At 37.2% G+C, this 12,003-nt stretch overlaps 1 protein-coding gene across 6 annotated transcripts in view; it reads right to left on the reverse strand.

The window, feature by feature from the left end:
- Window positions 1-12,003, reverse strand: part of BCAR3 (BCAR3 adaptor protein, NSP family member) — a 112,907-nt gene that overhangs the window by 44,995 nt on the left and 55,909 nt on the right. For 5 of the 6 annotated variants that reach the window (XM_074876533.1, XM_074876534.1, XM_074876535.1 and 2 more), the window contains one exon: window positions 9,097-9,424. In XM_074876533.1, the coding sequence (XP_074732634.1) occupies window positions 9,097-9,424 (328 nt within the window). Of the gene's footprint in view, window positions 1-9,096; window positions 9,425-11,435; window positions 11,541-12,003 lie in introns of all 6 variants that reach the window. The other variant, XM_074876536.1, reaches the window with a different exon arrangement.

Consider the following 12,003-nt stretch of genomic DNA (forward strand, 5'->3'; position numbering starts at 1 on the left):
TTTCTATAGTATTTTCAGAGGCCAGCAGGTATCTCACAACCTATCATAAAAATACTATCAGACCACAGCATAGGAGAAAGTGCAATGCTTTTGCTAACAAACACTTCTTGCTGAAAGGAAGAAGTACACCTACAAATGGTAGTTTCACCCAGAAGGTGACAGATTAACAGGTACCTTGCAGCATATATACAGTTGGTAAAACTTTTGATATAGAAATGATCTATCATAATCTAAAAATATAAGGACAGTTGTCCTAGTACAATATTGTCATGGTCTCTTCTGATTTATTGTTTTTTTAAAAAGAAGGCCTCTAAAATGATTGCTGCCCTGATTAAGAAAAGTGTTTACTAGAAGTAAGCATCTAAGTGCAGGTGAGAAAAAAGGTATTTTAAAATTGTAGTTGCCTTTTTGCTATGCACTTTCTACCTGTCTTCATTCAGGGACTGAAAAGACAATAGCCACTTTCACATTTATCTTCAGGATTGTTGGTTGTTAGCCACAGGTACCAACACACTGTTGCTATGACCTGCAGTACTCAAGGAAAGTGAACCTTTAAAGCATAAAAGGGGCAGAAAGGAAAATAAATGGTCACATGGGGACAGGAAGCAAGCTGAGGAAGCAATATAGTACTTGGTACAAGTGAGTAGTGTGCTCCAGAATCTTTACAAAAGAGACCAGGAAACAGCAGAGCTAGAAGAGAAGCTTCAGGTGTGATGGAAGGAGTAATTCAAGAAACCTTCTACTATATACAGTGTCCTCTGCCCAAAGGAAAAACAGGCTGAAAAGATAGAAGTTTTCAGGAAGTTTTTGAAAAATAACATACATTCAGTTTGGTTGGGGCCTTGAGGAATTGGGGCTCAAGTTCACCTGGCAAGTCGTTCATTAACAATAAGGCCCTGATCCCAGAATTGATTTCAAACAGTACTACAACTGTGCCCAAGCCATATGGGACTCCAGTTCCTCTGCTCTGAAGCTGAAGGACTAGGGTTTAATTGATCTCCAACACTGGAGATATGGTTTCTCTTTTTGAGACATTTTGTCCCATTCCCCTCATCTCCATCCCCCAAGATCCCACATGGGCAGGTTTTTGGTAGTTGTCACCTGTAGCCAAGTTTCCAAAATCCCCATCAAAAGCAAGAAGTGAAGCTTTTGTTCTGCAGGTCTATGTCATGCAAGAAAAGACAGCAGATGTGAGCATCAAAATGGGAACAAAGGGGTGAAGTGTTGAGTAGAACTTCACAACAGAAGAATCTGACTCCAACAATGGACAGAGGGGCTGGAAAGCAAAGGCAGACAAGCCAAAACAGAAATGACCCCTAAAAGTTAAAGGATAAGAGGATTTGGTACTGACTGTAAACAAAGAACATTAGCTACTCTCTGCTTATATAACAGAGCACTCCTTCTACCGCAAACATCTACCAGCTTTAGTGGGTAGCTCTGCTCCACTTCTGAGACAGCAGAGGTCAGATTTGCAGGTGCAGATGTGAACAGGACACATAAAGAGAAAGAAGGGGAAATTCTGAGACAAAAAGCATGAAGCTTTGGCAACATCTAAGGAAACCTTCCTTTCGAAAAACCATTTGTGTGTACATGGAAGAGGTTAATGAGATGTTCAGTAGCTCTAAATTCACCCTACTTATCTTAGTCCTACTAAAAAACACAACCACAAACTCACAAACAGTCTGGTTCAGATTTTTTGGAAAAGAGGAAGTTTCAGGCATTACACCAAAACCATAACTATTTTTACTTTAACAATTCTGTGGTTGTATAAAAATTTCCTCCCCATCTTAACCTAAAACTTAAAGTGAACCAAAGGTATTGATCTTCTTCCTGTTAATCTTGCAATTATTTTCATACCTTAAGAACTACATTGCATTCTATAAACCCAACAAACACTATAATTTACTTTTCTCCACACAGGAAACACGAAAAATACTTATTCTACTTGATATATTGTGGTTATACCACTATGAGGGAAGGAAAAATTTCAGGAACCCAGAAGGCAGCCATTGATGGCTTTATACCTCAAGACTAACACCTTGCTACCCTCCAAATGTACTGCCCTCCAAGGACAAGGTCCTGCAGAGGACTGTGAGCCTGCTTAACTTTATGCTGATGAAGTTACCCTACTGACATCAGTGGTACTAATCAAGTTTAAAATTGAACATAATTTTATTTTTTTCCTGGACAGTTACATAAGATGAGACAAGTATGCAAGTCTCAACCAGCTAAACATGCAGAGCCTTGAAGATCAGAAATTTTGAAGAGTACAGAATATCCTAAATGATCAGATAAACTAATCTACTCTAGAATAACTCTGCTGAAGCAACAGAAAGTCCAATGCTAGATGATAGCACTTTATCTGAAATAATGGGGAAAAAAGCTGACATAGAAAAACAAGACAAAAAAAAAAATCTGCTGACCAGTACTCAAACTAAGAGACTGAAGTCTAGCTAAATATACAGTTGGACACACCCATCGTACTTGCAGAACTAGAGAAACTAAGTGTATTCCTAGCATTTGTACGTAGATACTTAGGGCTAGTCTATAAAATACATTTTGGTTCACAGGTTATTTGCCACATTTTGATCTTTTGCAACAGCGTTCAGCAAGCACTGGAAGACGTCAGAGGTACTGGTTTGTCCATTTCCTCAGTGAAAGAACCAAGCTAACCACAACCTGCCCCCCACCCCTCCCCACACCCACCAGATTCAATTTTCCTTTTTCAAACACGCCTGAACCATGTTAAAAAAAAATGGGATATGAACAGTTCATGTTTGGGATTTTGGTAGAGTAAAAAGAAGCTGTTATGTCTTATCAATGTACAAAAAGGAATAGTTTCTAGCCACATCAATAAAAACAGAAGTAATGTTGCAGCTACAATCACATTCAGGACTTCCAGCATAGCCAGGAATTTACAAGGCTTGAAAACACAAAATCGAGCCAGGAGAAAAGACTAAAATTATAGCTCCGTAGTTACAACTCTATGCTTCTAAATACATAGATAGTTAAAAGTAAAGCTTTAAAAACAGGGCGGGGGGGGGGGGAATAATCTAATTCTGACCAGCTGGGAGGTCAGAACCTCTCATGAACAGTGATAAAACAAAACATCCAGGGCATTATATGTAATTTCGAGAAATGCACAAATTATTTTGATTCCATGCCAGTTTGAACAGTACAACCCTACTATTTATCAATGACTATTTCTGAAATGTCAGTATAGACAAAGAATGGAATTTGAACAAAAAATTGTCTTTGCAAGTGTGAACAGATGAAATGGCTACTGAAAAGAAGTAAACAGGAATTAAACCAGCATATATTCACAAACATCCTGTATAACGGGAAACAGCCAGTGTAAATTAATGTTAACTTTGTTTGGAGGCTTTAATTAGCATGAAAACTTAAGAGTGATCATTTCTGGCAGATGGTGTGCTTCAACACTTCCTAGGGTAAAGCTCAGCAAAGGGAAGATAGTGATTCAATGCACATGTATGACTACACGGTCTCTCCTAGAATATCCAAAGCTCTACTCTTCAAAGAGTCCCATACCACACATACAGGGCAAGGACAAAATTAACTCATCTTTCTTTCCATCAAATGCCACATTTCTCATACACATACTTTTATCAGTCAAGTATCTTTTCTAAGAAGTCTGAGTTAGACACACATGAAACACTAAGGGCTTTAAATAGGCATGTTACTCTACAAACCATAAAAAATTAATAACCTTATTCATAAGAAATTGCATCTAGCTTTGATTTTACTACTGCCCTAGATTATCCATCCTGAAATTCATATTAAATTCCTTCAAAGCATCACGAAGAGAAAAAAACCTAAAAACAACCCCAAAACAATGCCAACTTTGTGCAAATTTGGATCATATTTCTGGCCTCTTGACAGTTTATAATTTCACACCAGAGCTGTTATTAAACTGAATTTCACCTAATTTTGTTGCAAAGCCTGTTTGTTTCAACAGGAATACAGGCTGGGGTTTTTTCCTCTTACTTTGCAGGCAATAGAGGGAATTATCAGTACTGAGAAAGGGGTATTTTTTTAGTCTTCTTCACCATGCTTTAAACTGATTGTGAAGATCACATCTTTATTAGCCTGACTCTCAGAACACAATGTTGAAACTATCATACCACTTGCATTACTTCTCTCCCCACAGAACAACTAATGGCCTGTTTGATAGTGGGGTATCAAAAATATATTTCTCTCACAATTTCAAAAAAATAGGTGGCTAGATGCTGCAGAAGGAATTACTTCCTCCATGACAACTTGCTAAGAGGAAGAGTGTGGCATGATGTTCAAAATTTATTAGTCAGAGAATCCACATAAGAAGAAACACTATGAATATCCTAACCATGGAAAGAGTCCTTGTTGATGTTTATTCTATACTAAGTACTGAAGAATACCTGCAGCAGCACCCACGACTATGGAATAGATTTTTGCATGTCTTGTAAAAGTACTAATTTCAACTCAAAACCCCAAATGGAGGAAAAAGCTTCAGAATATCTTAGGTTCCTCTTTTTTCTTCTTTCCCTGGTATGTGCATTAGCTGACCAATAATGGATAGTATATATGCAGCCCAATTGCAATTCCAACAACGCATAAGTCTTGCATGAGAAACATGTCTTTTGGAATCAGACTCTGTTAGTTTTTATGAAACTATTTGTTAGATTTTTTTATTAGGAAGTTTAGGAACACGGAGTACTATAACTGTCAGCTGCCAGACAATCAAAGCAGCAATTACTTGTTCTGCTACCTCTTGCAATCACGCTGCTTCATGAAACAGAGAGCACAGTATCGATACCGAAATCTACTTTTGCTTTAGAATATTTGCAAAAGATTCCATGCAAAAATCTTTGCTCTGTTCCATCTTCTTAATAACCCTCAGAAATTCCTTACATCTCTACAATGAGGAAACATTTAAGTTATGTTCCTATCAGAACCAGTACCAGACCCACAGAGACAACTACTACCTTAACCCAAGACTATGTGGGTGCTGGTGACATCCAACTGAAATGGTGTAGAATGTCGAAATTGGTCTTTCACAGCTGCCTTCATCACTATATTCAAACTTGCTGTGATAGTGCTAGTTTTGCATTGCTTTTAGGTCTTGTTTGTCTGAGGGATATTTGGCTGCATTAATGAAAAAGCATGAAAACGCCACAAGTCTGTTAAACTAGTATGACAGTCAGGGAGAACCATAATCATCCAAGTGCACAGGCAGTTCCAAGTGACACAATTTTTTCTGTTAATCCAATGTAAGTTCAAGTTTGTGCTTTAAACAACATGAGGCTATGACTCATCCTCTCTCTGATTTTTGGGCAAATGTAGGTATGACAAGTCTTTCTAATAAGGACTGCAGACTTGTGATGTGCTTGGTCACAGAAAAATTTGAGTTTGACATTTCCAATATCCATTTATTTGAAATGAAATATGCCTTGTAAGGTCTATAAAGAGTCTAAAATTATGCAAATAATTGAGCTAGCATTGCCTGTGAAAACTAGGGAAGTATTGGGGGCAGGGGGAAGAACCAGTTACCTTTCCCAAAACACTAGAACAGAGAAACAAGAATTATTCTACTTCCCTGGAACAGATACTAGTTAAAATAGCTGCACAAAACCATGAGTATCAGCATAGTGAAATGAAGCATTTGATACAGCAAATGCAGCCAGTACTCTTTGCCTCTGTAAGAAGAGCAAGAAAGATGTCTAGGCTGATCGCCTTCTTCACCTATACAAGTGTGAAACTTTAATAATTAAAAAGAGCTTGGAAATTCTGGACTTCCTGATGGCAGCCATAAGACGCAGGCCAAAAAAGAGACTACATGTTCTAGCAACAGATATGTATTTGAATAATTTTTCTTTTAAATAAAGGTATAACGCAGAGCTAATTAAACAAAGATAACCCATGGACCAGGTGTCAAAGGGAAATTCCAACAGTGCTTTATTTAGGTTTAATTGTCAACATCAGATAATGAAGAACATTACACACAAGCAGGTTTACAGTTCTACAGGCTAAAATGAAAATTCTCTCTTGAAAGTTCTCCACTTTCAAGGGAAAATTCTTATTTTAGCCAATAAAACTAACTTTCAAGAACTTTCAAGAGCTCAGCTGCTTCTAACTTTGGCCACTTATTTCCAAGAGACTCTAAAAATCAGATATGAGCTTTCTCAAGAAAGAAAACTTTTTTCCCCCTTGAACTAAGTAGCACAGGTGTACATTCCCAAACCATACAGAAGAGAACACAACCTTATTGTATTGAAAATTGACAAAATTTCTCCAAGTTTTCAGAAGTCACTATGAGGTTTGAAGAGACTTTATCTCTTAGGTGTTTTGTTGTTTTTTTTTTTTCCCCTGAAACTGCATGAATTGTATGTCGGAATTTTATTCTTCCATGTTAATCCAGAAGATACCAGAAATTCCATAAAGACATAGTATACATGCAAAAATAGAGATGCAAAATTCCTGACAGAATATAATCCTACAAATAAATTATTATACATGTACTTCATCTTGGCTACAGAGTAATGCAATTAGGTAGCTGTAATATAAGACAGAAAAAAAGTTTATGGAAATCAGAAGAGGTCCAATTAGGGAATGACATAATTCCTTACCTTTTTCCTATTCTCCTCGCTTCAGTTTATTTTTTGTTCCACAAACTTATGCATTGCGTATTTATGTATTAAAGATTATATTACTCATTTTGAATTATTGAAAATATTATCATAGTTATGGTTTTTAAATTAGAATTAATCAAACTTAAACTATGACATGCCTGAGTCACAGTTCAGTATAATTGGATCCATGTGGACATGAACACTGTAATCCTAGTCACTATTAGTTCTGGTCCACCGACATCAAATATAGCACTTGGGTTGAACAATGCATCATGAAAAAGTTTGGTTAAAATGTGTGTTCACAGTTTGAATTTTTGTAAACAGCATTATAACAATGAAAGACTGATTTACTCCTGAATATCTGTGTAATGTTACACTATTTCACAAGTTCCTACACGGAAATAAAAATACTACAGGGCTTTTTTGATAAAACTCTGATAAGGTAACACGGACTTCCCTATACTATTAGTCTGAACTAATTTCAATATGAGTGTAAGCATTAGAATATATACCGTAGCATATATGGCAAAATGCTTACCACAGGAAAATCAGACTTGTTCTCCCAATTTTCTTTTAAGTATACTAATGAAAGGTACAGAGTCATCCCAAGAAGACTCAGGAAGTGATATATTTGCTGACTGTCAAGTTGGTAGTGTCTTCTGCTGTAATACAACTGGGCTGTCAGGTCGTCGAGCAGAACGTATGAAGATCCATTGTAAAAATTAAAGAAAGCAAAAGTTACAAGTTGTTACCATAGCATTCTGTGCTATGACTCAAAAGATGCAAATTCTACTAACAGGCTGCACTTACAAAATCCTTTGAATCCCTTATTATTTCAAAAACATCGTGTTTTAATTCTGATCAGGCAGAATTTCTTGGCATTTTCCTCTCAAGTATTCTTTTCCTACTCTTACTGCTTGTGCAAAAGTGTTCTTCCCATCAGTTACAAGTCTAAATATATTTAATATGGAGGCTTTGGTCTCTCAAGAAAAGAAAACATCTCTTGCAAATCATGTTTAGTAACTGCTCTTGAGAAAGAAGACATAAGATAAAACTTCAGTGTATACCACCATATTCCTTTTATGGCAGCAGCCCTGGTTGCTTGCATTACACAAAAGTATGCAAATCAAAGAGGCAAATTATGTCAAAAAGCCAGTTCATGTAAGCAGGTACATCGCAGAGTTCAGCGACAGAGGAATACTAAACACACTGAGGCCCTTTCTTCTTTCAAAGTGAATGGGGTATAGAGAAGAAAGACTTATTTTCAAGTGAGAAGAAAGCTTGATCCTGTGTGCAGAAAGCATACAAAAACCACTCCACATACTCAACCCCACCATAATTAGGACTGTCCTTCCCTTGCAAGATTTGAGAACAAAAAGATCTTACTCTTACAGTGATGAACACAGCAAGACTATAAATCCTAATTCAGAAGTTGTCATTTGGTTATCTTTTCACAACCTTTAATTCTGTCACCCAAGCAACTTAACACTCTCATCTTTGTGCCTTTAACTGATGCAGTGCATTACATTTTTCTTGTTAGCTGGAAATTTTTTCCCATTTTATAGACCTTGATATCAGAAAAGGACATTTACAAAATTAATTACTTTTTTGGTAAGCAATGAAATATCAGTGATGATAATAGATTCCCAAAAGAAATGCTAGCTATGACAGTGTAATTCTTTCTCAATAGTCATGGATATTATAACTGAGAAGTCAGGCAAAAATAATAAACGGGTATAATTTGCCATTAGCTCAGGGTACGTTGGGTTCCATTGAGTCTTCAAGAAAAACAGCTCACATGTAGCTCTAGGTTGGAGGCAGCTGGAACACCACTCCCTCCTTTTCCTCTGCACTCCATCTGTATAAGCATTGCATACAAATCAAAACCAAGTTTGAATAGTTTGACTTGGTTAAAACCGCTCTGTTAGAACAATGCAAAGGGTCATTTCAAAGCAATTCAGTGACTTTTAAAAGTTTCCTCCATGGGAATAGTACATGCAATGCTATACCTTTTAAACATTCAGAGGCAAGACCTAGCCCTTAAAAATTATTTTTAAAAACTATACAGATGTCAAAAGAAAGACTAAAAATTCAGATCACTAGATCCCACAGAAAGAGTGATATAGAAAGACATTTTAAAACTGTTGTATTTAACAGCCCATATACTGACCTCATTGCTAAAGGAAAACGATTTTGAAGCCTGAGCTATTCAGTAAGTCAAAAAAAGAAATTCTCAGAATTCCTGAAATCTATGCATCAGATTCACTCCTCTCCACCCTACACATTTCACATCATTTTTTGTTTGGCTTCTTCTATCAAGACCTAAACTGAGTACCAGGGAGAAAATTCAACTTCTGTTGGAATGCAAAGTTGTAACAAACAGCTGCACTTATAACAGGGCATTTAGAGGTCTAGAAATAAAATAATTATTATGCAACAAACATATGTAAATTAAGGTTTTACAAGGTACCTGGCATTGAGTTTGTTGCTCTTCCCATTTTGGGGGGGGTACTCTTCTATAACATCCTGTACCAAAGGTAGTTGCTGCCGGTGTGTTCTGGTGTATGGCAATGTTCCCATGTGGCTAAACATATCACAAGACCTTGTGGCAATTGTCCCCTTCTTCTTCCTGGGGAGAGTGCCATGGATAGAGATGTCTTGAAAGGAGTCTGAGCGATGCTCAGTTGGTGAAGGTTTAGTGGTCAAAAGGTCCATGGAAGAAGCTAATGGGAACTGGTGGTTCACTGGGCCATTTCTGGGAAGACTTGAAAATTTTCCTGCAGCTATCATTTTTGCATCTGGAAAAACAGAAACAAGATTTATCATAGCACATCAATTGATGGAAGTTAAATAGCATGAGTAACAAAAGGCATCTAGAATTGAGCTTCTGCTTTGCTTTAAGGCAGTCAGATACCTCAAACTGTAGCCTGTATTATAATCCAGTCACATTGCCCCCAACTGCATGTGAAGCACACATGTATATTAACTTCTATACACGTGAAAAGTCACAACAGAAAACAACCGATCTGGACACACATGCAAGAGCAGGCCCAGATCAATTCTCTGTTTATCCACAAAGTTCCTCTTTCTTGCTCCCTCACATCCTCTGAAGACTCAGACATCAACTTAGAATCATTAACAAAAAGCAAAGTTTTATGACATTTTGACAAAAAATAAAGGGGACACTACAGCTTGGTTTGGAAGAATATGTTTCTAAATACAGTAGTTGGCACACTGTGAGGAAAAAACTTTCTGAAGAGTCTTGCTCAAGTAATAAATCTAGCAGAGAACTGGTCACATATTTCTAACAGGCTGTAAACTAAAGGGCTACCCAAGAGATAAGAGCAGGAGCAGATTATTGGAATTCTCTTCTTCAGCATGCACAGCCTGCTGGCTCAAATCGTTGTTGACATTAGGGATTTGCATAGCTGTCACTCTCTTGTACAATCAATTATAGCCTGCCATACAGCACAAGTTTTTCTGTTATCATGAGCAAGATACTTAGAGACAAACAGTTCAGGCACATTAACAGATTGCTGTTCTGTTCCTCAAAAAATGCTGCCTTGTGCTCACTTTATAGTGATATATTACAGAATAAAGGCTGCCTTATCCTATCTGGTTACAATAGCCTGCAAAAGCCACTCTATGGAACATACACACAGACCTAAAGGTCAAGCAGTCCGACATTATTTAACCTAGGTGGTAGTCAACCAGGTGTTTCCTATAAAAACTGGAAAAGCCACAGGAGCAGCAGAGATTGATATGAAATCAGAAAGCAGAAGAGCTTTTGGAAATAACAGTTATGGACAGAGAGAATCTGTTCTGACCTTGGTCAAGTTTCATGCTGAAAAATAAAAGTAGCACCCTGAAGGCCCAGCAGTCTGGAAGTCAGCTGCCTACAGCTGCACAAGAATTCCTCTGGTTTTGGAGAATGCACAGGTGTTGCAAGGAAGACAGAGCTGCCTCTATAGTCCTCCTGCTCCCTTCTCCAGCATCAGCATCACAGGTACTATCAAAGCATTGCTGTACTGAAGCTACTGTTACTTCTACACAGAGGTTATCATACCAGGCTTAGTTTTACAGTAACACTAAAGCTGATCTCAAATTTATGAAAGAATTCTGCTATTTCCTGTCAGCTGCATTGCAGAGATTCACAGGCTGGATAAGGTTTCCAGACATCACCAACAAATCCTTTCCCACTTCTCCCTTACTGAAGGGCATCAATAAATACTCATTAATTACAGATGATAAATAATATTTAGATTTTTTTTTTTTTTTAAATCTTCAATTTGCCAAGGCTCTGTCTGAGCACAGCTACTATGTACTACAGTAGAAAAGCCTCTGGCAATAGCACCTCTGCCCAGAGAGAATCTGTTTGACTTTGGTCAGGTTTCTTGTTGAAAAGAGCTGAGGAATTACAAACTGACATTTTTAGTTACAGAGATCCAAACATAATTCGAAATCCTAAAGAAACCAAACCATACTGTCACAAAAAGTCTGCCATAAATTACCATATGGACCCTTGATGTGAAATACTAAATCACCTCTCCATTTATCATGTGGTTTGAGGACATATTTTCTGCTGGCTAGTATTACAAATATCACACAATTATTTCCGAAATAATAAAAGAGGGCTGTGAAGTCAGTTTTGCATTACAATTGTACTAAAAATGAAATGACTGATCCAGAGATAGGAAGATCTTAAATGCAAATACCACAAAGCTACAACCTCCTATAGCTAAAGCAAACTGACAGAGCTTGTTTCCAGTAAATTCAGCTTTATTATTAAAGAGGAACAATAAAAATTACCTCAAACAAGGGCGGGGGGGGAAACTTCTTCGAAATCACACGATCATTTGAAAACTCAGCTTTATATGTTTATTGTAGTAAGGCAACAAACACCATCTATATAGACTGAAAAACTGGAGGTTAGCTTGCTCATATTGCACAAAGATGTTATTCTTTTGAGGGCTGCTGAGATTCTGTACTTAATAATCGTACTTCCTTATCGGTTTATAAAAAACACCTTCAAACCTCTGAATTCTGACTATTTAAGTGCAGGTTGCCCAGTCAGAGAGATTTTCCTTAGGCTTTCCTGCAAAATTACCACCACTATGCTGAAATGGAAAACATGACATTTCATGCAAATAGGTATCAAAACCAAGTAGGTATAAACATAACCAATGAAAGCTTCAGTTTAATAGTTTATACTAGATGAGTTCACAATAGGCTTAACGATGACAGTAAACTGTCAACCACTTCATGTTTGAGGATCCATAAAAGAATGCTGAGAATTCTCTCTCCTAACCAAATCACAGGATAAATATTAGAGTAATCCAGTAGATTTCCCATCCAACAGTTTGAGAATTTTCAACAA

Source organism: Strix uralensis, chromosome 8 (assembly GCF_047716275.1).
Source record: "Strix uralensis isolate ZFMK-TIS-50842 chromosome 8, bStrUra1, whole genome shotgun sequence".
NCBI lineage: Eukaryota > Metazoa > Chordata > Aves > Strigiformes > Strigidae > Strix > Strix uralensis.